General features: G+C 47.5%; 1 protein-coding gene across 1 annotated transcript in view; it reads left to right on the forward strand.

Moving 5' to 3' along the window:
* LOC140210139 (CD48 antigen-like) overlaps positions 1 to 25,121 on the forward strand; it is a 49,411-nt gene extending 24,290 nt beyond the window's left edge. Inside the window, exons 2-6 of the mRNA XM_072279018.1 lie at positions 1,705 to 2,025; positions 6,576 to 6,842; positions 11,547 to 11,855; positions 18,189 to 18,329; positions 22,685 to 25,121. Of these exons, the coding sequence (XP_072135119.1) occupies positions 1,705 to 2,025; positions 6,576 to 6,842; positions 11,547 to 11,855; positions 18,189 to 18,329; positions 22,685 to 22,749 (1,103 nt within the window). The 3' untranslated portion in view covers positions 22,750 to 25,121. The remainder of the gene's footprint in view (positions 1 to 1,704; positions 2,026 to 6,575; positions 6,843 to 11,546; positions 11,856 to 18,188; positions 18,330 to 22,684) is intronic.
* The last annotated feature ends 627 nt before the right edge of the window (positions 25,122 to 25,748 follow it).

Consider the following 25,748-nt stretch of genomic DNA (forward strand, 5'->3'; position numbering starts at 1 on the left):
TCCCTGCTTCCTATACACGTCATACAACTCCCTCTTCTTCTTTATCAGAGTTGGAATATCCCTTGAGAACCAAGGTTCCTTATTCCTATTCAATTTGCCTTTAATCCTGACAGGAACATACAAACTCGGCACTCTCAAAATTTCCCCTTTGAAGGCTTCCCACCTACCAATCACATTTTTGCCAGAGAACAACCTGTCCCAATCCACGCTTTTTAGATCCTTTCTCATTTCTTCAAATTTAGCCTTCTTCCAGTTCAGAACCTCAACCCTAGGACCAGATCTATCCTTGTCCATGATCAAATTGAAACTAATGGCGTTATGATCACTGGAACCAAAGTGCTCCCCTACACAGACTTCCGTCACTTGCCCGAATTCGTTTCCTAACAGGAGATCCAATATTGCATCCCCTCTAGTTGGTCCCTCTATATACTGATTTAGAAAACTTTCCTGAACACATTTTACAAACTCTAAACCATCTAGACCCCTAACAGTATGGGAGTACCAATCAATGTATGGAAAATTAAAATCCCCTACCACCGCAACTTCATGTTTCCTGCAGTTGTCTGCTATCTCTCTGCAGATTTGCTCTTCCAAGTCTCGTTGACTATTGGGTGCTCTGTAATACAATCCCACTAATGTGGCCATACCTTTCCTGTTTCTCAGCTCCACCCATAGGGACTCAGTAGACAAGCCCTCTAATCTGTCCTGCCTGAGCACTGCTGTAATATTTTCCCTAACAAGCAACATACTCTAAATCTTCTGCATTCTCAGGAACACAGTCATAACTTGTTCAATGTTTCCTGATAATTCAGGTCCACTGGACCCAGCAATTTTCTTTGTACCCCTTCAAGCTTGTTTACATCATTCCAACAGAACAGTGAGAAAGGCAGTGATTGACCTTGGATTCCAGCACAGCAGTGGGGAAGCAGAGGGTGTCACTGGATACCAGCACAGCAGTGGGGAAGCACAGGGTGACACTGAATACCAGCACAGCGGCGGGGAAGCAGAGATTGACTTTAGTCTCCAGTACATACAGTAAGTGGAGCGAGAAACGGCTCAGCCTGAGTTCCAGTTTAGCAACAGGTCAATGAGCTGTGATATTGAACGGTGGTTACATGAGGTTGCCTCCTGCTTCTGTATCAGAGGAAATATTTCTCAACTCATCATACTGCCGAATTCTCCTACTTTCTCTCCACCCACACTGCAGTGATTATCAGCTCCCCCCGCAACCTGTTCACAAAACCTCGGCCAGGAGCAACAAACCGCCTCACCTTCTCCCTCACTCCTCCTTCAGGGATCTGTGGATGTGCCCGACAAGGCCCCACTCCGAGCTCCCTCTGTCCCTCACAGCACTCACGAACTTCCATTTATCACATGTTCCCTCAACACGTTCGCCTCCCCAAGCACCTCACCCAACCCTTCTCCCGACTGGCTCTCATTTTTCATGCCTGTGCCCCTCTGACCTGCCTTTGATATCTGGCTGCAGGCTGCAACTTCCATCCTCCGGACTCGGTGCAAAGAGTCTTCACTCTGTTCCTCCCTTGAGCTTACCGTGTACTGTTGGAATGGTGGTCTGCTTCTCTCACAGGACCGGGAGACAAACAATGAGACCCATCACCCACTCTTGTAACTCTGATTCTCCCAGTCTGATTCATCCTCCAGTTACTGAGCTCATCTGCTGACTGTCTCCTCTTGTCTCCTCAGCTGGGACTGGGGATTCCTCTACCACTGTGAACGGAACTTGGGGACGCTCAGTCTCCTTACCTCCTGGGATACCAGTCGGACCAGACATTGCTCAGCTTGTGTGGAGACGGTTCTCACCCAGGGCGAAGATAGTGACATATTCAAACAAGAACAGTGACTATTACGGATCTGAGGAGTACAAGAGACGGATAATTCTTCATCCCAGGAACTTCAGTCTGGAAATCCATGATCTACAGAAAAATGACTCTGATGATTATGAGGTGTCTGTTACAGCATTTTCAGGAGCACAGACTCAGAACAAAATGCGACTGGAGGTGTACGGTGAGTGAGACACCACGGAGAGGCTCAGGTTTCTTCGGTTCCTGAAACACCCCCAATTAATGGGTGAGGGCAGATCCTGTGTGCTTCCCTGTTTACTGAACCCTACTGACCGCCCGTGTCCAGAGCTGGGCTCATGGTCCCAGTGTAGTGGGATTGAGACAGTCTGGGGAACACACTTACCACATCCCCTGAGACTGAGTCAGAGCCCGAGAAGAAGTAATGATGACTCTCATTATTCTGAGTCCAGAGGAAATCAGCACTTAGGTGGACTATGGAAGATGTGGTTACAGGGTGAGCGTTTAAACAGCATTTGGCCAGGTTCATGGATGAAAGGTCTGGAGGCAAATGGGACTAGCTTAGAACAGCACAGAGATTGTTGAGTTGGGCTGAATGGCCTCTTTCCATTGATGTTTCTCTACTTGACCCATGGGAACCTGAACTGAACAATGGACCCATAAGGTGGGAGGATCTGTAAAGGGGGTGAGTGGTCTGTGGGTCACTGTATCCCCAGTTAAAGATCTGGTCTGTCATGTTCAGGGATTCAAGTTATCCCATCAGTTTCCCAGGGCACTACTTGTTAATTGCCCAGACTGAGCTCAGCAAAGTGTTTATTCCTCAGCCTTCATGCTGTGCTGTGCTGACTGATACCCTGTGTACTCATTACACTGAATATAGTGTCCCAGTGAGTGACACAGTACACGGGCACAACAGCACACTCACACACACCAATATGGTTCCTGACTCACTCTAGCAATAACATTACATTCAAAGTAGACTGCAGACTGCAATATCGAAACAGTGATCTGTTTGTTGGTCTCCTCTCTCGCTGTGGAAGGGACGACACCTCTCTCTCCCTGTGGCATGTTGAAGTGCTGGTTTGTGGACTATAGTTTTTGATGGACCTCGATCATGGTCTCTTTGGGGGTTTGCTATCGCTTGCCTGAAGGTGGTGTGGGGCTGATGCTTCCTGCTGGAATGTGGGTGAAACGGGAAGTGGGGAAGGTTCATGCTTTGCTGCCACTTGTGCGTGAGAGGGGGGTGGGGGGACTTTGTGGTTCCAACATTTTTCTGTCAGTCATTCTTTGGGGTTTTCTTCTGTTTCGTGGATGTCTGTGAAGTGTGAGAATTTCAGGTTGGATACTGTATGCATTCTCTGATATTAAATTGAACCAATGAACCATTGAAAATAATCTCACCCAGCAACATCCATCTGAAGTTTGGCTGAGAAATGTTCTCTCTTCCATCCCAGGGTTAACTGGTTTCCATTGGAGGGATAACATTAGAAAATGAGAAATAGGGGTAGCAGGCCAATCCGCCCCCAAGCCTAGTCCTGTCAGGGTTGGTTTGGCAGCCTCAGGTCCACTTTCCTGCCTGTTCCCCACACCCACAACTCCTCGTCTCTGTGTGAAATGGGCAGACACTTATTCTGATGCTGTGTCCTCACTCTAGATTCCACCCTCTACCCCACAAGGTGGCGCATCCTCGTAGCTCCCCCGACTGTTGATTCACTCCAGGCAGGTCCTGTCCTTGACTATTTCACACCTGCTCCCAGTCTTTGTGATCATTGCTGTCACTTGGTAACTTTACCAACTAAGGGCATTAACCCCTCTTCATCTGTTACAACTTCAGTGAGACAGAGGACACCTAAATAGTCTCACCAAGAACTCCCAATTAATTCTGACCTGAAAAGCATGGACCCAAGCTCTGTAATGAAGACAGGGAGTTTATTTAACTATCATGGAGAAACAGAGTCGACACTTAACAATACAATTACTGACAGTGAGACTCCAATGTTTTCAATGGCTTGATCAGCTCCATTCATAGATCCTGCTGGCTGCTCCATCTACGTCATCCAGACGTCTGCTGATATTCCGCAGCTCTGCCTTTCCCTGTTCTCCCAGAGGATGTCAGAGGTCATAGATTGTTTTGGCTGAATTATTCAGCTATTGCTGCCTCTCTGACTGGATGTCTGTGACAAGGCGAGTGCTGCAGGGATTTGTGCTAGGTCCATTGTTGTTTGCCATCTATATCAACGACCTGGGCAATAATGTGGTTAACTGGATCAGCAAATTTGCAGATGACATCAAGATTAGGGATATAGTAGACAGCAAGGAAGACCATCAGATCTTGCAGCGGGGTCTGGACCAGCTGAAAATGGACTGAAAAATGGCACATGGAATTTAATGCCGATAAGTGTGACGTGTTTTTCTTTGGTAGGACCAACCAGGGTAGATCTTACACTGTGAATGGTATGCCACTGAGAAGTGTAGTAGAACGAAGGGATATAGTAATACAAGTCTATAATTCATCGGAAGTGGTGTCAGAGGTAGATAGGGTCGTAAAGAAGAATTTTGGAACATTAGCCTTCATAAAGCAAAGTATTGAGTACAGGAGTTGGCATGTTAGTTGAAGTTGCATAAAATGTTGATGAGGCCTACTTTGGAATATTATGTGCGGTGTTGGTCACCTGCCTACAGGAAAGATGTAAATAAGGTTGAAAGAGTGCAGAGAAAATTTACAAGGTTGTTGCCGGGTCTGGAAGATGTGAGTTATAAGGAAAGGTTGAATAGGTTAGGACATTATTCCTTGGAATGTAAAAGACTGAGGGGACACTTGATTGAGATATACAAAATTATGAGGGTATAAATAGAGTAAATGCAAACAGGCTTTTTTTCACTGCAGTTGGGTAGGACTACAAACAGAGGTCATGGGTTAAGGGTGAAAGGTGAAAAGTTTAGGGGGAACATGAGGGAAAAATTCTTCACAGAGGGTCATGAGAATATGAAATGAGCTGTCACCAGAAGGGCAAGCTCAATTTCAACAGTTAAGAGAAGTTTGGACAGGTACATGTATGTTACTGTATGGAGAGCTATGTTCCCGGCACTGGTCGATTGGAGCAGACAGTTTAAATGATTTTGGCATGGAGCAGATGGACCAAAGATCTGTTACTGTGCTGTAATCTTCTATGACTTGATGACTGTTCTAAACTCTGGGATGGTGTCTTTTCTATGTTGTAAGTGAATTGCGGACAAGTGTACATGGATAGGAGGCTGGTTTCCATGATATACTTAGTTGTGTTCACAACTCTCTGCAGTTTCTTACGGTCACATACAAAACAGTTGCCATAACAAGTGTGATGCACCCATGATGCTTTCTATGGTGCATCTACAAAAGCTGGTGAGGGTTAAAGGGGACATGCCAATGGTTTTTAGTGTGTTGAAGTGCTGTTCTTTTCTGCGAGTGAGTGGGCTGGGGACTGTTATTATTGCAGTTAATTTTTGTGAGTGAGGGGTTTGGGGACTGTTACTGTCACTGTTCTTTTCTGCGAGTGAGGGGGCCAGGGACTGTTATTGTGGAAGTTAATTTTTGCGAGTGAGAGGGTCGGGGACTGTTATTGTGGCTGGTCTTTTCTGTGAGTGAGGGGTGTTGGGGATGGTCATTGTCACTTTTTTTTTTGCTGTGGGAAAGGGGGGATTTTGGGGACTGTGACTTCTGTTTCTTCTCTTTTTTTGTGTCCGGGAAGAGTTAATGGCTTTTCATTCAGCAATACCATTTCTTTCTGTGTTTGGTGGCTATCTGAAGTAGAGACATATCAGAGTTGTATTGTACACACATACTTATGAAGCTTTGAACCTTTATTGAGTTTGACCAGGACTGTCTATCGGTGATGTTCAGTCCTGCGAACTTCAGCCTTCTCAGCTTCGACACTGTTGTGGTTAAGGATTGTCTATCCTCACTCTCCACACCACCCACCCCCAACATTTTGAAGTCAATGACCAACTCTTGTTTTAGTGACATTGAGAAAGATGGCTGTCATGGCAATACATCACTAGGCTCTTTACCTCACTCCTCGGCTCTGACTCATCATTATTTGAGATTTGGCCGACTATGGTGGTGCTACTGCCAACTGAGGGTATGAGAGGTGATCACACTGAAACATCCAAACACCTCATCGGGTTCTGCAGGATGGAGCCCTGGCTGGAGTGATAGAATATGAGCTCAGCTGCTCCAGACTAAGAGAGGATGAAATACACGGGAGAAATCACACCCAGAGGGTAGTGAATTTTCACAGCTCTTTACTAAACAGCACTACAGAAGTTCAGTCACATGGGGTATTCAACGTAGATGTGGATGGTTTTTGGATATCAAGGGAATTAAAGGATGTGAGTTTGGTGCAGGAAAATGAGGTGGAGGGCAATCAGCCATGAATGGGGCAGCAGACAGGAAGGGGCTGAATGGTCAAACATAAAGTTTCTACTGAACAATTAAATGGAGCTGGAATGAATTCCTGCAATACAGAGACATCAGCAAGACATGACGCAGCTTTATGAGTAACTCTTGTGAAAGAGGGTGCAGCACTTGTGGGAACTTCCTCCAGCAGTAACTGGCTGAACTGAAGGGTGAGAGAAGAGTTAAACTGTTGGGTTGGAAATGAGTTGGGATTGGCATAAATTTCATTTGTTTCTGTTGGGATGGAATGCGGGAGTTGGGGATTAAGGTGTCGATAAGGATCTTCTTAATTCACCTTTCTTTTTCTGTCTCGACCTCAGATCCTGTGTCAGGTACAGTCATCATGGTTCAGTACATCGTCAAGACTTGCAATATCATCTTGATCTGCTCTGAAGATTCAGGCAACTCCATTTTCAGGTGGTGGAGGGGAGGAGAAGTTGTGGGAACTGGCAGCTACTATCACCTCCAGCAGCATGGAGAGGCGAAAGGGGACGAAGAAGTCCTGTATAAGTGTGAGGCCCGGAACCCCGTCAGTAACGAAATGACAGAGGTCTGGCTGGGAGACATCTGTGGAAAGAACAAATCTGGTGAGTGTCAGAGGGAGCAATTGGAATTTAGAGAGGCTGCCCAGACTGTTCAATAAGATAGTGCTGATGGAGTTTTACTTTGTGTCTAATCTGCGCCCTTTTACAAAAAAAAGTTTACATACATTCACTGACTTTCATGAGAATGTTCTCATTTTAAAACATAGACATCCCTGTCCAGGACACATTCCAGTCCCGGAATATCCACTGATCGAAGAAGACATGGTATGCTTCCTTCCCCAGGGACACCTGAGCATGGACATTTCCTCAGAAGAGGCACAGGCATTTGGTTCAGTCAGGAACCTCGATAGCTCTTTGTCAGGAACTAGGAATTCCAGGCTGAGGTAGACAGACAACAAATTTTCCTCCTCACTGGGTTGACTCTTGCTGTCCTGTGCTGGCTCTTGGTCTGGGGAAGGTTTCTTCACCCCAGTCATCTGGGAGCTGTCCACACAAGACTGTAATCAACCTTTCTTCCCACACAGCCTTGGGAGATGTGGGCCATTCACCTGGGGGTGTGGAGGAAGTTCACTGGGGTTAAACAAAATCAGTGCATTTATAACCCCACCCCACGGATTTGTCATCCTCTCCAAACACCCTCAACATTGCTCTGCCAGACTGACATTATATAACAGAAGGAAAGCTTTTCCTTTTGTGCAAGAATAAACTGTTCTCTGTGTGCTCACTCCCTCCACTGAGGCTGATGACAGTCTGGGCCCTCCCCACCTCCCCCTCTTTTCCATTGTCCCACACACTGACTGGCGATTTCCAATTGTAAATTCAGCTGAGTATTTCTTTATAAATATGATTTTCATATTAACATACACACTCGCATTGCAATATGTACATAATTGAAGTTAACACATTGCCCTCTAGAGAGCCCATGTGCTCCTTCTCCTGGGACATGCAGGTATGGACACAACTCCAGAAGAAGGGCATTTGGCTCAGGGAAAACCCTCAAGTGGCCACCATTTGGATCCGAAAATGGTCACCTTGGCCAGGCCCAAGAGCAGACCGATCTGGAGAATTCCCAAGAGACTCACCTGCCTTTGCATTGAGTGACCAAAGGTCACAAGGGTAGGGCTGAGGTGCAGCAGACCTTGAGGTACAGTGCCTTCACATGGTTCAGTAGTCCTACAGCCTCTCACACTCCATATATACATGATACACTCTCTCCTCAAGGCTGCAGAAATGAGAGGTGGCTAGGGAGCCCATTAATTGACTTGGGAACCTGTCACACAACATTCTCTTCTCCAGGCCCCAGTGGAAAGGGGGAGGACTCCCACATAAACACCTCCACTCCATACACCAGAACGGACTGGCACAACGTGTCCAGTGTGAAAAACTGAAGAGTTTGCAGGAGCAGCCTGCAAAAGAAATACCTCTGCTCCTGGAGAAATGTCATAGAGAGGCCAGATCTCAAGAGGAGCCTCTGAGCCTTGGTCTGATGAATAGTTCTGGCCGTGGGTGGCAATCTGGTCTGAACGACCCTCAGTGATGAGTCTCCTCAACACCCGTTGTGACAGAACGGCCGGAGGCTTCAGCTATGAGTCTCATCCAATCCACTGCTTCATCCACCCACCCATCCATGGAGCCAGAAAGTCTCTCACTGCTGGTGGAGGAACACTCTGAATGAAGGTGACCGTCCCAGTTCAGTACAACAGAGCAGGACAGCTGATATCTATTGCTGGGAGTCCTCCCGAGGGACAGTGTCTCTGGTAGATACACCACACCACCAGTCTGGGAGGATGCCCAGTGTGAAGATAACCCTGCAGGGTCTGAAAGTGGAACATTTCAGCCTGCCCTGTCCTAGAGGTCTGTGTTGAGACATTGTAGATGGGTTTGACTCTGTATGTAACCCTAGCCTGCCCTGTCCTAGAGGTGTGTGTCAGGACATTGTAGAGGGTTTGACTGTATATAAACCCAGCTCTCCCTGGTGTGGGAACCCATAATGATGGGCCCACAGATGTTGGGAACTCATGAAACTGAGGAAGGTCATGTGGCCCATTGTGAACCAGCTCTGAAATTACTGAATCACCAGAAGATTTCAGCAAATGTGGCTCTTCAGCCTGTCAATTCCTGCTAGCTTCATGCTGTATCAGTCCAGCTCATTTCACATATTCACACCTCTCTCTCTCTCTCTCATTCAGTGAGAGAGTGACTGGTCCTATTCATGCAGGGTTTGATCTGTGTGAGGACCATCATGGCCTCCACCTCCCCTCCCAACACATGACAATGTTTTCCCTGGAGTACACTCCCCACTTCCCTCTCACCGTTCGGTCTAGTACTTTCTGTGGCTCTTGGTATTGTCTTCTCTGCCCAGAGACAGAGATCCTTTCTGTTTAGTCAGAGACCCTCATCGTTTCACCACCCTATTAAATCTGCCCTCAGCCTCTGTTCCCTCATTGTGCCATGACCCCTCCATCAACCTTCCCCAGCCCTGTTCCATCCACAGAGCTCTCTTGTCCTGCCTCAGCTCTGACCATCCCCACCCAGACATTCATTATCCCCGTTCACAGATCTGGGATCCTGATCAACAAATGCAGGGATACAGACTGCCTCACCCTCTTGTCATTCCTCATTCAAAGATCTGTGGGCAAGTTCCCTTTGTCCCTCCACACCACTTACACTCTCCCATTCATCCCACCTTCCCTCATCATGTTCACCTTCCCCAAACAGTACCCCCACTGCATCCGTGGATGGGGTCCAATTTGTCATGTCTGTGCCCCACCACGCCCAGCTCTGCCCCCTCTATTGATATCTGGCTGCAAGTTGCAACTTCCTTCCTCAGGACCGGGTGCAAGAAGTCTTCACTCTTCCCTGTGTGGGCTCACTGTGGCCCAGCTCTCTCACTGGGCTGGGACCCAGACAACGTGCCAGCAGACTCCCCTCAAGCCATCAGGCTAATCTACACCTCCACCGATAAACCCACCACCATTATGTTGTAACTTCCTGTCAGAGTAACATAATGTACAGATATTCCACTACCTATTGTCACTTTATGAACATGCAATCAGTTTATGTACATCAGCTACTCTTATGTAGGATTTCGGCCCAAAATGTCAACCGTTTATTCATTTCCATTGATGCTGCCTGACCTGCTGAGTTCCTCCAGCATTTTGTGTTTTGCTTTGGGTTTCCAGCATCCGCTGCCTGTCTCATGTCTATGTTTATTGTTTTGTTTATGCTTCATGTTTTTTTTATGCTACATCGGATCCAGTGACAATTATTTTGTTCTCCGTTACACTTGTGTACTGAAGTGTGACAATAAACTGTCATGGTCCGGATCGGGGTCCCTTTAAATTTACTTTGTTTATGTTACGATCCGGACCGTTGACTCCCTGTTGCCCTTTGGTTCCCTGTTTTCCCGTGTCTCTCGGCTTTGGTGATTGGAGGCAATTTACTCTCGACTGAACCGATAGTTTATGGTCTCCGGCTTTCAGCCGTTCGGCGCAAGAGCGTTTGCAAAGTCGCCAAAGGTACAGTGTGCCAATGTCATCTGGCCGGAGCAAGCCTAGTCTCCGCCCGAAGCGAGTGCCAGTAATTCGCCTTTCCTCACCGGAGCAACCCTGTCAAGTTACCTTGCCAAAGCGAGCCTGCAAAGTTTCCTCACCGAGGTGGGTCCGTCAGTTAACCCACCGGAGGGAATCAAGAACCGCTGTCCACTGTTTCCGGGCCGAGTCGAGAGCTCGCCACTACCCAGAGGCTCCAAATCAGGTCCGGCTCCAGGGGCATCCAAGTACCAAGTCGAGTCCCGGCCCTGGCGGCATCCAAGTACTGAGTCGAGTCCCGGCCCTGGCGGCATCCAAGTACCGAGTCGAGTCCCGGCCCTGGCGGCATCCAAGTTCCGAGTCGAGTCCCGGCCCTGGTGGTCTATGATTCCTGTCCTACCCCACTGTCTGAACCCCTTCTCTGTCCCTCTCGCCTCTCGCCCTTGTCTGCAGCCTTTGCCTGCACTTCGGTCTAGTTCTATTGCCGGAGCTAGATAGGTACTGTCTGGTGTTCTTTTGTGTTGGTCTCATCTTGTCCTTGCCTCCATGGGGTAAGTATGAACACCTTGCCATTGCCCCGCAGGGGGTCATGTCTTGTCATATCTTGTCCTCACCTCCGTGGGGTAAGTCAGGCCGTCTTGCCATTGCCCCGTGGGGGTGTCATGAGTCCCGGCCCTATGTCCTGTACCCAAGGAGGGGTCCCGACTCTGTGTTCTGTGTATGTGTCCATGGTTCCATGTGCCTGCTCTCCCAAGACTGAGGTTCTGTTTTTCCATGTTCCTCCTCTCCCTAGCCCCTGTCATGTCCATGCCTGGTTCTGGGGTCCAAGCCCGGGGCAAGACCCAGGTACTGGGTCCTTGCCCAGTCTCTGGCTCGGAGTCCATACCCTAGCCTCTTCATGTCACTGCTAGTTCTGGGATCCAATTCCGAGTCCTAGCCCAGACCCCTAGTCCCAGCCTAGTCGTAGTCCTGAGTCCTTGTCCAGTTCGCTATTCCTGCTTCTGCTTTGCTCTCCTGGTATCAAACAATAAACTCAATTTAATTAACCTCACAAGATGTGTCTTGCATTTCGGTCCACCCTTGCTCCCAATGCCCCACCATTGTGACATGAACAACCTTGGATTTGAATCCTGAAACTTGAAATGGCTGCTCCTGTGTCTGTGATTCCTCAGCACTAATTCCTCCTCCTGATAACTGTTTTCACTTGTCTCCTCAGATGAGATTCTCGTCCTGGAAGGTGCCCTCGGAAAAGTGGCTCGGTTAACTCCTGAGATCCTAAAAGCACCAAAAATTACCAATGTTGTGTGGAGAATATTATCAGACTCAACCAAGATAGCAGAATGCATGAATGGGAAATTGACATATCTCAATACTAAAAAGTACAAGCAACGGATAAAATGTCATCCAGGGGACTGTAGTTTAATAATCCATGATCAACAGAAAGAGGACACTGATGTTTATGAGGTGATTGTTACAGCAAGTACAGGAACACGGACTAGGAGGAAAGTGCAACTGAAGGTAGCTGGTAAGTGAGATACTGTGAAGGGGTCCGGGTTTCACCAGTTCCTGAAACACCCCTAATTAATGGGTGAGGGCAGATCCTGTGTGTTCCCCTGTTTTCTGAGCCCCACTGTCTGCCCGTGTCCAGAGCTGGGCTCATGGTCCCAGTGTAGTGGGATTGAGCCAGTGTGAGGCTCGAGGACACACTTACCACATCCCCAGAGACTGGACCAGAGGCTGTGAAGCAACAAACTGCCAATGGGAAACCACATGACTCTGAGGCTGGAGGAGCTGAGTACATATGGAGTGGAAAACAGAGCAATAGCCAATGGGGTGGGAGGGACTGTAATGGATGGGCCAAATGGTCTATATCTGTGGGTCACGGTTAAACAGATCCCACAGCATCTCCAGGTCAAAGGTATGGTCTGTCATGTTCAGGGATCCCAGTTCCGTCTATTTCTCAGAGCACTGCTTGCTAATGGCCCAGACTGCGGTCTGAGCTCAGCAAAGTACACAGATACAAGAGCACACCCACACCCAGCATAACAGAATCACAAGCAAGAGAAAATCTGCAGATGCTGGACATCTGAGCAACACACACAAAATGCTGGAGAAACTCAGCAGGCCAGGCAGCACCGAAGGAAAAAAGTACAGTCGACGTTTCAGGCCAAAACCCTTTGGCAGTCCTTTGAAGGGTCATGACCTATAACGTCGACTGTTTACTCTTTTCCATACTTTTGATTTTTGTTTATTAATTGAAGGGTAAAATGAAATACAGTACAACAAGTAAATCTTTCATGTTTCAAAACTTTTTCTAGCTGCATCCAATTCCTGCTGCATGGCAACAAAGGCTATGTGCATGAGGGCATTTCAGTTATTGCGCAGCCATGTGCCTGTGCAGTTTTAGAGGGAACAGTGCTGAGGTAATAATAAGCTGTCACTTTTGCTCAGTGTGACTTTACCCTTCCCCACGGAGCCTCATAGTGACCACAGTGCCAACCACCTGGCTGCTGCTGCTGTGGCCTGAAAGGTCATTTCCCCATCTACCCCCAGCAGCAGCGTCTAAAGGGAAGTACTTGTTGCTGCTCCCTCTACCTTTCCTGGTGTTCACCAACTCATCTGCAGTGTACCTGTGACTACTGCACACAAACTGTTATCAATGATGGTCTCAGCGTCCTGGATGGCCCTGAATATATCCTCCTTCAGTTCCAGCAACTTAGCATGGTCAGTCAGGAGCTGCATAGTTCAAGGGATTGGCTATCATGTCTGTGGACCCAGCAGCTCACTTCATCCCCCAACCCCAAATGGTCTCTGCACCTCAAGACCACCCTTCAACTTAGTGAGAGTATTTCCTCCTTCCCTGAGGGGTACAGAGGCTCAGACACTCTATCAAACAGGAAGTCACCACCTCCAACACTCCATCCTCTTGCCTGACTTCCCCAGCCTTGGAACAGGTGGACTTCCCAAGGTCAGGCCCAGGGAAAGGGCAGTACTGGAGATGGTGGCCAGGTAATGTGAATGGAAGTGTTCAGTTACCCTCTGCACCTTCCTTCCACCCAAAAAGTCCCCTCCCTCCTTACCAGCTGCTGATCCTCACCTACTTCCTCGGGAGTGGGTTAGAGGCCAGGCATAACAGTACTATCCCAGTGGCACAAAGCGCAGCCTGAGGGTTGGGACACACAGCTATCTGTCACTGGGAAGCAAACAATGAACTGCCCGTCAGTAACCTCCTTCCACATCAGCTTGCGGTAGAAAGAGGAGACGTGGCTGCTGTGCTGACGATTGAGTGGGAATGGGGTGATCTCCAGCAGCACCTCCCAGAAGATGCAGATGGTAGAGAAGGAGCTCATGGGGAATAGGCTGATTAGAAAGCTGCTGGAGACCTCGTGTGTCCACCAGCAGAAATATCTCATCCACAGTGAGTCCTTTAGAGTCATAGTCAAAGAGAAATACAGCACAGAAACCGGCCCTTCTGTCCATCTAATCCATGCTGAAACCATTGAAACTGCCTACTCACAATGACCTGCACCGACATCATTGCCCTCCATATCCCTACTATCCATGTACCTACCTATCCAATTTTCTCTTAAGCATTGAAATGGAGCTCGCATGGACCACTTGCACTGGCAGCTCATTCCACAATCTCGTGACCCTCTGAGTGAAGAAGTTTCCCTTCACTTCTAACCTTTCAACCTTAACCAATGATCTCTTGTGGTAGTCCTACCCAACATCAGTGGAAAAAGCCTTTGTGTTGCCCCTATTATACCCTCATAATTTTGTATACCTTTATAAATCTCCTCCCAATTGTCCACATTCTAAAGAAAACAGTTGTGATCTATTCAATCTTTCCTTATAATCCAGGTCCTCCCGACCCAGCAACAGCCTTGTAAATTTTCTCTTCACTCTTTCAACCCTGTTTACATCCTTCCTGGAGGTAGGTGACCAAAACTCCATTCAATGCTCCAAATTAGGCCTCACCAATGTCTTATACAACTTCATCATAACATCTCATCTTCTGAAGGCCAATGTGCCAAAAGCTTTCTTTATGACCCCCATCTATGATGTCATTTTCAATGAATTATGAATCTGTATTCCCAGATCCCTTTGTTCTACCACAGTCCTCAGTGCCCTACCATTCACTGCGTAAGACCTGCTGTTGGTCCTACTGAAATGCCAAACCTCGTACTTGTCTGCCTTAAATTCCATCTGCCATTTTTCGGTCCATTTTTCCAGCTGATACAGATCACTTTGCAATCCATGATATCTTTCCTCACTGTCCACTACACCCCAAAACTGTCATCCACAAATTTGCTGATCTAGTTATCCACATGATTATTTAGATCATTGATACAGATGGCAAACAACAAAGGACCCAGCATTGACACCACTAGGACACCACTAGTTACAGGCCTCCAGTCCGAGAGGCAACCCTCTACTAGCACTTCTGGCTTCTTCCACAAAGCCAATGTCTAATCCAATTTACTCTCTCATCCTGAATGCCAAGCAACAGATCCTTCTTGACCAGACACCCATGTCGGACCTTGTCAAATGCCTTTCTAAAACATCTACTACCTTGCCTTCATCCACTTTCCCAGTAACTTCCTCGATAAAAACTTACAAGATTAATTAGACACGACATACCACGTACAAAGCCATGCTGACTATCCTTAATCAGTCCATATCTATCCAATTACTGATATATCTGGTCCCTCAGAGCCTTTTTTTAAACAGTGAAACACCATTGGCTATCCTCCAATCCTTTGGTACCACTCCTATAGTTAAGGGTGGTTTAAATATCTCTGCTAGGCCCCTGGAAATTTCTGCACTTGGTTTCCACAGGATCCGAGGGAACACCTTGTCAGGTCCTGTGGATTTATCCACACTGATTTGTCTCAGGGTGGCAAACACCTCCTGCTCTGTAATCTGTGGAGGATCCATGAAGTTGCCACTATGGCTCACTTCTGTAGACTCTGTATCCACCCCCCCCCCCCCCCGAGTAAATACAGATGCAAAGAAGGCATTTCAGATCTCCCCCCATCTGTTCTGGCTCCACACATGGACTACCATTCATGTCTTCCAGCAAACCAATGTTGTCCCTAGCAATCCTTTTGCTCTTAACATACCTGTAGAATCCTTCAGGATTCTCCTTCATCTTGTCTGCTAGAGCAACTTCAAACCTTATTTTAGTCTTTCTAATTTCTTTCTAAAGCCTTCCCTTGCATTTCTTATGTTTCATGAGCACCTCATTTGTTCATACTTGCCTATGCCTGCTATATACCCCCTTTTATCTCTGAAACAGGGGCTCAAGATCTCTTGTAAACCAAAGTTCCCTATGCATGCTATTAATTCATGCATGCACCTTTTATTCTGACAGGCATATAAAATCTCTATTCTGAAAATTTCATTTTTGAAGGCCTTCTAGTTTCCAAGTACACCTTTGTCAGAAACAGCCTGTCCCAAACCACACTTGCCAGATAATTTCTGATACCATCAAAATTAGCCTGTCTCTAATTTAGGATCTCAACTCACAGACCAGATCTATCTCTTGGTATCATACACAAAATGCTGGGGAAATCAACAGGTCAGGCAGCACCTAAAGAAAACAGTACCATCGACCCTGAGGGTCTCGGCCTGAAATGTCAACTGTACTCTTTTCCATAGATGCTGCCTGGCCGGCTAAGTTCCTCTAGCATTTTGTGGGTGTTGCTTGGATTTCCAGCATCTGCAAATTTTCTCTTGTTTGTGAATTGGACTACCTCTTTGTATATTTACTTTAAAACTAATTGCATTGTTGTCAATAGATGCAAAGTGTTCCTCTGCACCAACTTCTGTCATCTGCCCTGTCTCATTTCCTAATAGCAGACTAATTATCAGCAACTCTCGTTGGGACTTCTACACACTGATGAAGGAAACTTTCCTGAATACATTTAACAAACTCTATCCCATCTCGTCCTTTTACAGTATGGGATTCCCAGCCATTATGTGGAAAGTTAAAATCACCAACTATAACAACCTTATGTTTCTGGCAACAGTCTGCGAGCTCTCTATAAATTTGTTCCTCTAAATCCTGTGGTTGGGTTGTTTGTAATTTAGCCCCATTAACATGGTCATTCCTTTTTGATTTCTCAGTTCCAGCCGTAACACCTCACTAGTCGAGTTCTCCAGTCAATCTGCGGTGATATTCTCTCTGACTAGTAATGCCAGCCCTCCTCCTTTAGTCCCTCTCACTCTGTCACATCTAAAACAATGGAACCCCGTAATATTGAGCTGCCAGTCTTGCCCCTCCTGCAATCATGTCTTCCAAATGGCTACAATGTCCTAATTACAGGTGTTCCGCTGAGGGCCAGCAACATAATCCACTCGATTGTCAGGCTGAGCTTGGTCTAACCCTAGACCTAACTCAAAGCTGTGACAGTTGCAAAAGAGACAACAATCTCAACCATTCCCTTTAAATAGACTGAGGTTCATGTTGGTGTGACCATAGTTTGTCTCCACACTCTTCCATAGCAGTTTGAACAGCGACTGTGCAATACGAATGAATGAAGCTGCAATGTTACTGGGTGTCTGATAACCACTCACTGGAGAAAGCGAGGTATCCATTGTGTCCACAGTGGTGTAACTGCGGGAACGTCCCACCACCAGAAAGAATGATCTGTCCCCCAGGCCCACACTGGCGTAACTGTGGGAATATCCCACCTCTGGAGACAATGAATTGTCCAGCAGGCACACAGTGGTCTAACAATGGAATGGTACCACCACCGGCGAGAGACATCCATCAGGTCCACAGTGGTAATGGTGGGAGGGTCCCACCACCAGAGAGAATGAGCTGTCCATCAGGTCCACAGTGGTAACTGTGGAAACATCCCACCACCGGTGAGAATGCGATGACCATTAGGCCCGCGGTGGTAACTGTGGATGGGTCCCACCAGTGGTGAGCATGCAATGACCATCAGGTCCACAGGCCTTAGGAGATATAACCACAGTACAATCCAGTAACAACAGCACAGGGGAGGAGAGATAAATTATGGTGGGGCAGGGAGTGGAAGTGTGGGTTGGGGGATCTGTTCCTGCTCTCCTGTGCTGGGTCTTTGACATTGTGCGGCCTCTTCACCCAGGATTGTTGAGGCCTCACAAAAGCCCCTGATATAAAAATCAATCTTCTTCATGCAGAGAGGCCCGGCTGACCTGGGCTGTGCACTTTACCATCACACTCTTTCACTGTCACACCCAGGTGATCTTCCAGCCTCTACCAACAGTATTTCATTCCACAGTCACCAATCATAGAGTGTAAGGAACATTGTCATCTCCACCTACTACCTGCTCCCCTCTTTCCCACCAGCATCAGTCAGAGGGAGACAGATCACCTCCCTCCATCTCCGCAGCAGATGCATATACCGACTGAGCACAGATTCCTGCACTAACTCAGGCTCTGCGAGTGGGTGATGGGTCAGTGCAAACGGAGCTTGCCTCTGTGTCTAATTCCTGTCCTGTGAGTGTGCAAGGGCTGTGTCACCGTTTCATACTAGAAGCAGTCAGTCAGTCAGAGTGTGCTGGGGGAGAGGGGTTACTGAGGGTCTGAGTGAGGGTGCTGGACTAACATCATATGAGGATACTGTCAGAGACATTGGAGACTACAATTAGAAGGGACGATATGGGGCTGTTTGGAGCGGATGGAGATATTCAAGGTGAGCGGGGTGGTGGAGCAGAGTGATGTGGGGCTGACTAGAGAGGACTGGGGCACGGTGTTGCAGTGACAGGGAGTTTTCTCTGGCCTGTGGTGGGATGGACTGGATCCATCAATTCCTTGTCACTGGGAGTGTAAGGATGGGATTAATGACAGAATCTTTTATCTCCCCAGATCCAGATCTCAGAACATCATACAATGGTTGGAAGGTCGCCACCGTGATCCTCATTGTGATCGTCGTGATCCTCATTCTGTATCTGGTTTATAATAAATACTGCATAAAGCTGCGTGATTCTTGCTCACGTGGGAACAAAGGTAAGGGAAAGAAATCCGGTACATCTGACAGTAGGTGTCTCCCCCACCCCCAAAAAATAATCCAGTATCGAAAACTCTAGCCAGGAATAGCAGCAGGAGGGGTTGGGTCTGCAGGCAAGTGTCTCCCATTCCGACCCTGAGGACATGGGGTCCCACCTCAGGAATAAGGAGTCAGGCTGGGGCAAGAGTGTGAGGTTTGGGAGGAGGAGTTGAACTGGGTAGAGGGCTGTGGAGAGGAGTTGGGGGAAAGGAGTTGGCCACTGCACTCTGTCCCATAGACTCGGTGAGGGAACCAGGGCTGAACAGTGGTTCAGTCTGGGTTCTGGTATCCCCCCCGAGGGAAACACCAAGCACAGACTCCCTTGAAAGAGACATAGATGCCAGCATCCCAGGAGGGAGTCCCCAGCTCACATGTAGCCACTGAGGAAGACTGCAACACAAGCCACCCCTTCACCTGGACAGCTAGTACCTCTCCACAGACCCAGTTATTGGGTAATGGAGCCCACACCCAATGCAGAGTGAGGAGGTTGGGAGTGGGTTTCCATCCCAGTGGAACTTCTGTTCTTGTTCTACAGTCCCAGTGGGGTTGGACCCTCACTCTATCGAGAGGACAAGGAATCAGGTGCAGCATAGAAGCAAAGCAAAGGAGGCATACAATATGGTGAATTTTAATAGGAAGGTTTTAAGACCTAGTGTGAACAATTTTAAAACCAATAAGGAAAAAAGATGAAAGACAAGGGTAAATTATCCAATAATGTAAAAGAAAATTTCAACATCTCTAGCGAACTGCCTGCAAGGATATTGGTTCCCCTTGGATTCGGGTGCAACCCATCCCTTTGGAACAGGTCATAGATTCCCCAGCAGAGATCCCTTTGATCCAGAAATCTGAACTCCTGCCCCCTGCACCAGTTCTCAGGTGCACAGTTCTCTGCCCAATGATCCTATTTTGTACCAAGACTTCTCGATGCTGACCCTCTCCCTTTAGAATGCCATGGACTCGATCTGAGATGTCACTGACCATGGCACCTGGGAGGCAACTTATCATTCCGGTGTCTATTACGTCCACAGAAAACCTTCTTTACTTCTTTAACCATGGAATCCCCCATCACTACTGTTACTGAAGTCCTCTTCTCCTCCATTCCCTTCTGGGTCGTAGCTCCAGAGTCTAGAGACCTGGCCATGGTGGCACCTCCCCTGCCTCCCCTTCCCACCCCCCCCACTCCGGTAGGTCATCCCGCTCAACAGCATCCAACAAGATATCATCATTATTGAGGGGAATGGCCACAGGGGTACTTTGTACTGGCTGCCCACTGTCTTCTGACAGTCACCCACTTACCTGCCTCCTGCAACTTGGGAGTTACCAGCTCATTGTACCTCCTGTCATCACCTCTTCTGGTTTCTGGATCACTGGGGAAGGATGAACTGTACAATAGGGTTGAATAACACCTGAACCCTAGTAGATGGTTAGCTTGACCTTGGCAATTGGGAAGGTTTTAAAACCGATTATATCAGATGAAATTTCAGGATACTTGGAAGCAGGCGATAGAATAGGGTGAAGTTCGCACAATTTTGTTCTGATTCTTTGAGAAGGTAACAGGCCAGCTGAGAAAGGAGAGTAAGCTTCAGCAATTTACAAGTACTTTCACAAGGTATTTGACAAAGTTACACCCACGAGGCTATTGAACAAGATAATTCAAAATTTTGAAAGGGATAGATAAGATGGAAGTAGGAAAGTTGTTTCCATTGCTCGGTGAGACAAGAACTAGGGGATATTACCTCAAGATTCAGGGGAGAAGATTTAGGATGGAGATGAGGAGAAAATGTTTTTCCCAGGGAGTGGTTAATCTGTGGAATTCTCTGCCCAGGGAAGCAGTTGAGGCTTCCTCACAAGATATATTTAAGAAACAGTTAAATAGGTTTTTACACAGTAAGGGAATTAAGGGTTATGGGGAAAAGGCAGGTAGATGGAGATGAGTTTATGGACAGATCAGCCATGATCTTATTGAATGGTGGGGCAGGCTCGATGGGCTGGATGGCCTACTCCTGCTCCTATTTCTTATGTTCTTATGTTTTTAAGAGCCCATGGCATCGTTGGTAAGGTACAGCATGGATAGAAGATTGTCTGACTGGCAGAAGTTAGAGAGAGTGGGGATATAAATGCTCTTTTTCGAACACCTGCCACAGACCAACGGAGTATCAAAGGTTTCTGGGCTGGGACGGTACCTTTTCACATTACACGTGAATGATCTCGATGAAGGAGCAGATGGCATTGTGGATATATCAGGATCAAGATAGCCCGGAGGTACAGTTGGTGTCACAGAGGCACAGAGTCGAGTCTGCTGCAGGACCTGGAGAGGTTGGGAGAATAGGCAAAGATGACTCTGAGAGGAAGAATAATGTTGTAGCCTGGAATGAAATGGACAGACAATTTGCGTTGAGTCAGTATTAAAGAAGGGGAATGAATTGTTAGTATTTAGTTTGGAAGGGTGTGGATATAATAGCAAGAACAAACTGCTGAGGCTTTGTAAGGAGTTGCTTAGACCCCATATGGAATATTGCGAACAATTTGTGTACTGTATCTAAGGAAATATGTGCTGCCTCTGGAGAGGGTCCAGATAATGTTCACAAGAATAATTGCAGGAGTGGAAGTCTTCAGGTATGAGGAGTGTTTGGCAGCTTTGGGCCTGAAAAGGATGGACCTCAGAAGAGTGATGGAAAGGATTCACTAAATCATAACAGGTACTGAAACGCCTGGATGACATGAAGGTGCAGAGGATGTTTGTCAGTGGGAGAGTCCAGGACACAAGGGCACAGACTCAGAATAAAGAGATGTGCTTTTGGAACTGAGGTGAGAAGGAGTTTTTTCAGCCAGAGGCCAGGAATCTGGAATTTAAGGATGAGATTGAAAGGTTTTCAATTGGTAGAGTAGTTCAGGGTTACAGAGAAAAGGCAGGAGAGTGGGGCTGCATAAGGAACCAACCACAGTAAAATGATGGAACAGGCTCAAAGGGCTAAATGTCTTAAATTTCCTCTTATATTTTATGGTCTTACGGATCTGCAGTAAATTGTGCTGACCACACTCCTCGATCTTTGACTCTCCATTTCCTGTTCCTTATCCTGCACACACCCGATCACTGGGTATACTGCCCTCACACCTGGTCACTCGGGTACACTGCCCCCAAACTCCCGGTCATTGGGGTACACTGCCCCCACACTCCCAGTCACTGGGGTACCCTATCCTCCCACACACCCCATCACTGGGGTACACTGTCCCTGCACACCCAGTTGCTGGGGTACACTGCGCCCCCCCCCACACCAAATCACTGGGTCACACTGTCCCCACACACCCAGTCACTGGGTCACACTGTCTCCACACACCCAGTCACTTGGTCACACTGTCTCCACACACCCAGTCACTGGGTCACACTGTCTCCACACACCCAGTCACTGGGTCACACTGTCTCCACCCACCCAGTCACTAGGTCACACTGTCTCTACACACCCAGTCACTTGGTCACACTGTCCCCACACACCCAGTCATTGTCCAACACAGACAATCACTGGGTCACACTGTTCCCACACACCCAGTCATTTTCCCACACAGACAGTCACTGGGTCACACTGTCCTCACACACCCAGTCATTGTCCCCACACATATGGTTCGTCTTCATTGTCGCTATCTTTCAAGGTCGAGGATGATGGTCTTCGTTCCATAAATAGTGAAGACGCCTGTGCGTGTATTTGTTTAACGTGTACTTGATGTTGCACTCCAAGAAGCACACGATACTTCACAAATCAACCAACTGATTCCAATGGCATGGAAACCACGACGATTGGAGCTGATGGATTGGTTGCTGCCTTCATCCGCCTTCACAGCCGCTGAGTTCGAAGTAACTTCGTCCGCCTGTTCCACTGTTGAGGTCATGGTTGGAGTACTGGAGTACTCAGTAACATGGGATTACCGGAGGACTCTGTACCCCTCATAACTAGTTACTGGTGTACAATGTTCCCTACACACCCACTTACTGGGATTTACTGTCCTCCACACACCCAATTGTGAGATGTGGTGGGGAGACTTTGACTTGTGTGGGTGTGATGTTTTGCAGGATATTGACCAGTGTGAGAGATAGAGGCAGAGTAACTAAAGTGAGGTTTATGGGACATGTCAGTGGAGATGAGAATGAGGAAGGGAGTCGGGGTGTTGTGATTTGTGGCAGTCGAGGTGACATTGCAGAGGATGAGTAGGGACCAGATGAACATATCTCACGTTGAGGGTCACTGGGAGATTCTGTGGAGGGGAGGCCAGGTATCAGTATCACGACTGGAAGCCCTTAACTCTGCTCTCTATCCCACAGGCCAAGTGGAGACCCAGCCTTTGGAAAATCAAAAGAAGGAGCCTGCAACTGATGCCCCGGAATAGAACCCAGCTCACAGATACCCCCTCCTTCGGGACAGCGAGTACCTCTCCAAACCCAATCACTGGGAAACGTTGCCCACACCCTCCTGGGTGTGTTAGGGGTTAGTCCTCCCCTCTACTGGAACCCCTGCCTTTGTTCAACAATTCCAAATTGCTTTATATACTGTGGGTTCCGCAGTGACTGGTGATAACCCCACTCCTGGATCTGGGATCCTCTCTACTGCACACAGGCCCATGTCCACTACTCGTCCACCTGACTCTCCCTCCTTTTCCTCCCTGCTGCTCAGATCTAACACTGCCCACCTTTCCTCCTGACTCTAGTCCTCAGAATTTACAACTTTCTTGTCCTCTCCTGTGTCCCCACTCAAAGCCCTGTGCCTACATCATTCCCCAACATCCCCACACTCTGTTATCACAGAATGCTCTGTTCATTTTCTCACATTTTTTTTTTCTCTTCCTCTAACCTACCTGGGTAAAATCAATAAGACCACAAGACATTGGTGCAGAATCAGGCCATTCAGCCCATCGAGTCAGCTGCAATATTTGATCAAGGCTGGTCCATTTCCCTCTCAATCCCATTCTTCTGCCTTCTCCACATAATCTTCCATGCCCTGACTTATCAAGAATCCATCAACCTCAGCCTTGAATACACTCAATGATCTGGCCTCCAAAGCCACCAGTGGTAACAAATTCCACAGAAGGAATACCCTCTGGCTAAAGAAATTCCTCCTCATCTCCTTTTCAAATAGACATCTCTCTATTCTGACATTGTGACCTCTAGTCCTGTACTCTCCCACAATCAGAAACATCCTCTCCACATCCAGTCTATCTAGTACTTTCAACATTCGATAGGTTAGAATGAGGTCCTCCCTCATTCTTCTAAATTTCAGTGAGTACTGTTCCAGAGCTATAGAATGTTCATATGACAAGACTCTCAAGTCCAGAAACATTTTCTGAACCTCCTCTGAACCCCCTCCAACATCAGCACATCTTTTCTTAGAGAAGTGCCTTTAGAGAATCCTGCACAAGGAATCACATGTCCCTAGGGTTTTGGCCTGAAACATCAATTGTACTCGTTTCCATAGATGAGTTCCTTCGATCTCCAGCATCTGCAGAGTTACTCTTGTTTGTGGTTGTATTCCCTTTGCACTTTGCATTTATGAATTTTCTCCCCGTTTAGAAAATAGTCTACCGTTTTATTCCTCCTCCCAAAGTGTAGGACCACTTAGTTCCCAACACAATGTTTCATCTGGCACTTCTTTGCCCAGTCTCCTCATCTGTCCAAGTCTTTCAGCAGCCTCTCTGCCTCTGCAACACTATTTGCCCCTCTAACTACCTTCATATCATCCACAAACTTGCCCACAAAGCCATCAATTCCATCATCGAAATCATTGATACAACGTTAAAAGAATAAGTCCCAACATCGCTACCTGTTGGAACACAATTTGCCAGCAGCAGCCAATCAAAAATGTTCACTGTATTCATACTTCTTGTCACCTAATTATCCAATGATCTTCCAATCCCATGTCACCTCTTTTCAAGGATATGATTTATTTTTTATCAATAGGCTGTGCTTCACCCTCTACCTACCTGCCTGTCATTTCAATACAATGTGTATCCATGGATGTTAAGCTCCTAACAATAACTTTCTTTCAGTTATGACTCAGTGATGCCCACAACATCATACCTGTCAAGCTCTAACGGTGCTACAAGACCATCTATCTTGTTTTGCATGCAGCGTGCATTCAAATATAACACCTTCAGTTAACTGTTTTCCCTTTCATAAACTTGTCAGCCCCAGCTGATCAGTCACCCCGAGCTTCACAATGTACTGCAGCCCCACACTGTAACTTCCTGTTCCCCACCCACAATCCCTCCCGGGACATCCCTTCCAATTCTTATTGCCTGATTAACCATTGACATCCTGGAGGACAGTCCCAGAGGTTGGAGCCTGAGCAAAACCCAGGATGTCGGATGTCGTGAAGGGTCCTGTGAAGCCCCCGCCCCAAGATTCTGGGGCTGTGGACCGCCACACACTGCAAGAGGTTTATTGTTAATATTGTGCACTCCCTGCCAACATGAACCAGTGAAGGTTTCACCAGTGAAATCACGCTCAGTCTTTCAGCCCTAGAGATTGGTGATGAGGTATCGGGCAGAGGGCACATTTTTTATCTGTGCACTGTCAAATTTAATAGCTTGGCCAGCATCTGTGGAGAGTTAATGTTTCAGGTCACACACGTCTCTCTCCACAGATACTGCCTGACTTGCCTCAGGCTTCCAGCAGTTCCTGATTTTCCTAGAGATTTCCAACTTGTACAATTGCTTTATATTTACTGCTTGAGATTGTCTACTTTATAATAAATTCTTATACAATATTTTCCCAGACCATTCTGTTGTTGGAGTTTGTTGGGCTGCAGCAGGTTTACTCAGATATGGATGGGTGCAGGGCCAGAGGGTGTTAGAGAGATGGATGGGTGGAAGGCCTGTAGGGGTTTTTACAGAGAGGTGGATAGGTATAGGAGCCAGAAGGGGTTTCACAGAGACGTGATGGGTGTTGGGGCCATAGGGTATGACCGAGAGATAAGATGGGTACAGGGCCAGAGGGGATTACAGGGAGATGGATGGGTGGAAAGACTGTTGCTGTCTGGGCCAAAGTGGGATTACTGAGAAATGAATGAATGAATGTTAGGGTTGGAGGGGTTACAGTGAAATGGATATTTATAGGGGCCGGAAGGGGTTGCAGAGAGATGGGTGGGTGCAGGGTCTGGAAGAGGTTGTAGAGAGATGACTGGGTGTAGGGTCTGGAGGGGGTTACAGAGAGACGGATAGGTATAGGGGCCAGAGGGGGTTTCACAGAGACGGGACGGGCGTAGGGGCCACAGCGTATTACCGAGAGATGGATGAGTGCAGCGGCCGGAGGGGATTACAGAGAGATGGATGGGATCCACGGGAAGGACACTGGAATTGAACACTGAACTCTGACGCTCTGTGAAGCTCCTCAC

The sequence above is a fragment of the Mobula birostris genome, chromosome 14, assembly GCF_030028105.1.
Source record: "Mobula birostris isolate sMobBir1 chromosome 14, sMobBir1.hap1, whole genome shotgun sequence".
NCBI lineage: Eukaryota > Metazoa > Chordata > Chondrichthyes > Myliobatiformes > Myliobatidae > Mobula > Mobula birostris.